The sequence below is a fragment of the Diospyros lotus genome, chromosome 12, assembly GCF_014633365.1.
Source record: "Diospyros lotus cultivar Yz01 chromosome 12, ASM1463336v1, whole genome shotgun sequence".
Taxonomy (NCBI): domain Eukaryota; kingdom Viridiplantae; phylum Streptophyta; class Magnoliopsida; order Ericales; family Ebenaceae; genus Diospyros; species Diospyros lotus.
Window position 1 is genome coordinate 35,021,030 of NC_068349.1, and position 2,717 is coordinate 35,023,746.

General features: G+C 47.0%; 1 protein-coding gene across 1 annotated transcript; it reads right to left on the bottom strand.

Annotated features, from left to right (window-relative positions):
* Window positions 1-706: 706 nt before the first annotated feature.
* On the bottom strand, window positions 707-2,185 carry LOC127787632 (uncharacterized). The gene has a single exon (XM_052315692.1). The coding sequence runs from the start codon at window positions 2,183-2,185 to the stop codon at window positions 707-709; it is 1,479 nt and encodes a 492-aa protein (XP_052171652.1).
* Between the last annotated feature and the right edge of the window lie 532 nt (window positions 2,186-2,717).

Sequence of the window (2,717 nt, forward strand, 5' to 3'; positions counted from 1 at the left end):
AATTTCGAGTTGGTCTCAAGTCATAAGCACCAGATCGTGCCTGGGCGATATAAACCTCGCACGGCGAGGGCACTTTTCGACTTACCATCCGGCAATTCCACTACCTTTCGTCCCCTAATGAGAATTAGTTCGTCCTGGGTAAGTTCAGGTTCAATAACCCGTCCGGTTCGGGATTCTCTCAAGGTGTCCGAGCTTGCCGGGAGACCTAGGCTCCAGATCAATCGAGAAGTCGGGTCTAGCTTAAGAGCATAGCACCGGGCTCAATCGAGGAATCTAGGTGAGTCTGCGGGCACAGGCGTCGGAGCAGCCGATGATCCCATGCCAGCTTGTTGGTCATATGTGCCTGATCTACACAAGGTCGTCCTAATCTCGTCAGGGGCCATCGTCAAGTTGTTGTACCTGCATCATGTTTTATCATGCATATAAATGTCCAAGGCGCATACAATTTTACGTGGTTCTGCTTATAATTTTGCCTACTCCACGGGAATACATGGGGATGCTCTTTCATTCACGGGGGAATTATTACATAGAGAAATTAAAAAGAACTCTGGTTATCAACATATTATATCTTTCCACACCATTCCTTCCATTTTTTTCTCGGTTATGGTTGCTAGCGGTTCGGCTTCGACCCACTTTGTGAAGTAATTAGTAGCTACCAATAGGAATTTTCTTTGCGCTGACACCATCGAAAACGGTCCCAGAATGTCTAACCCCCATTGTGCAAATGGCAATGGTTGAAATATTGGTTGGATGGATGAGGGGGGGCTATCGAGGGGGTATGCTTTTGGCACTTATCGCAGGTCCGCACTTTCCGGGCTGCGTACTGCCTCAAGGTGGGCCAAAAGAAACCAGCGCATAGGACCTTGCCAACCAATGCTCTTCCACCGAGGTGCTCTCCGCAATCCCCTTCATGCACCTCTTCCAGGGCCCACTCTGCTTCTTGGTTGCCCAAGCACTTGAGTAATGGCGATGAATATCCTCTCTTGTATAACTCTTGTCCAATTACGGTAAAACGAGCTGCATAGGCCTTCAATTTCTTTGCCTCCAAGGGTGTTATTGGGAGCTCTCGATTAAGCAAGTACTTCAACATTAGGGTTCTCCAATCATCAGTCATATCAATGCAGAGAACTCCTTTGTCTCTCTCATCCACACTGGGTCGGGATAGGACCTCTATGTGAATTGATCGTCCCGGGGTATCTCGAGCGGAGGCCAGCTTGGACAATGCATTCGCGTGCTGATTGAGGGATCTATTGATCTGAATAAGTTCAAAGCGTTCAAACCTGTGGGCGAGCTCTTCCACTTTTTGTAGATAGTGGACCAAGATCGGCTCTCTTACTTCGAAGGTTCCTTGAAATTGCTGCGCTACCAGCTGAGAATCGCTATGGGCGATTAAATTTTTCACCTCCAATTTTTCTGCCAATTTCATTCCAGCTAATAAGGCCTCGTATTCTGCTGCGTTGTTCGATCTGGGAAAGGTGAAGCGTAGGGAATATTCTAGCACTTCTTTCTTTGGAGAAATCAATACCACCCCTGCTCCACTCCCTTTGGTATTGGACGACCCATCTACGAACAACATCCATTCATTCATGCAAACCTCTTTTGCCCCTAGTAAGCGAGTGCATTCTACTATGAAGTCCGCCAATGCCTGCCCTTTTATTGCCTTTCTAGGTTCAAAGCTGATGTCATATTCACTAAGTTCAATTGCCCATTTGGTCAGCCTTCCAGAGCATTCCAGTCTCTGTAGGATTTGTCTTAACGGCTGATCCATCAATACTGTCACAGCGTGGGCTTGAAAGTATGGTCTTAATTTTCGAGCTGCCATCACTAGTGTCAGAGCTATCTTTTCAGCGTAGGGGTACCGCATCTCTGCTCCTTGCAATACCCTGCTCACATAATATACCGGACTGTCAACTTGTTCCAGTTGTCGGATGAGAATGGCGCTGACCGCCTGATGGCTGACTCCCAAATATAAGCATAGCTTTTCCCCCATTTCTGGTCGTGTCAGTAGGGGAATCTCCTTGAGGTATTCTTTCAATTCCTGAAAGGTTTTCTCGCACTCGGGAGTCCACTGAAAGCTTTCCCCTCCTTTCAAGGCCTTGCAGAAAGGAAGGCTACGCTCAGCTTGTTTCGAAAGGAATCTGCCCAATGCTATCAGGCGACCGTTCAACCTCTGCACTTCCTTCATTGAGGTGGGTGACTACATGTCAATCACCGCTTGCACCTTTTCAGGGTTAGCTTCTATCCCTCTATGAGTGATCATGTACCCCAAGAATTTTTCCGACTTTACTCCGAATGCACACTTGTCCGGATTTAAACGCATGTTGTTCTTTCTAAGCATTGCAAAAACCTTTTCAAGTTGACTGGCGTGCGACTCCCCTTGCCTGCTCTTCATTATCATATCATTCACATAGGCCTCCATCACCTTCCCTAGTAGATCTTTGAATATCTTATTGACCATCCTCTGATACGTGGCTCCTACATTTTTTAAGCCGAAGGGCATCACCTTATAACAATACGTCCCTTTTTCGGTAATAAAAGCCGCTTTCTCGGCGTCGGGCGGATACATACTGATCTGGTGGTACCCTGAGAATGCGTCCAAGAAGCTCAATACAGCATATCCAGAAGTATCATCAACTAGCCTATCTATTCGAGGGAACGGGTAGGAATCCTTAGGGCAAGCCTTGTTCAAGTTAGTAAAATCAATGCATACCCGCCAT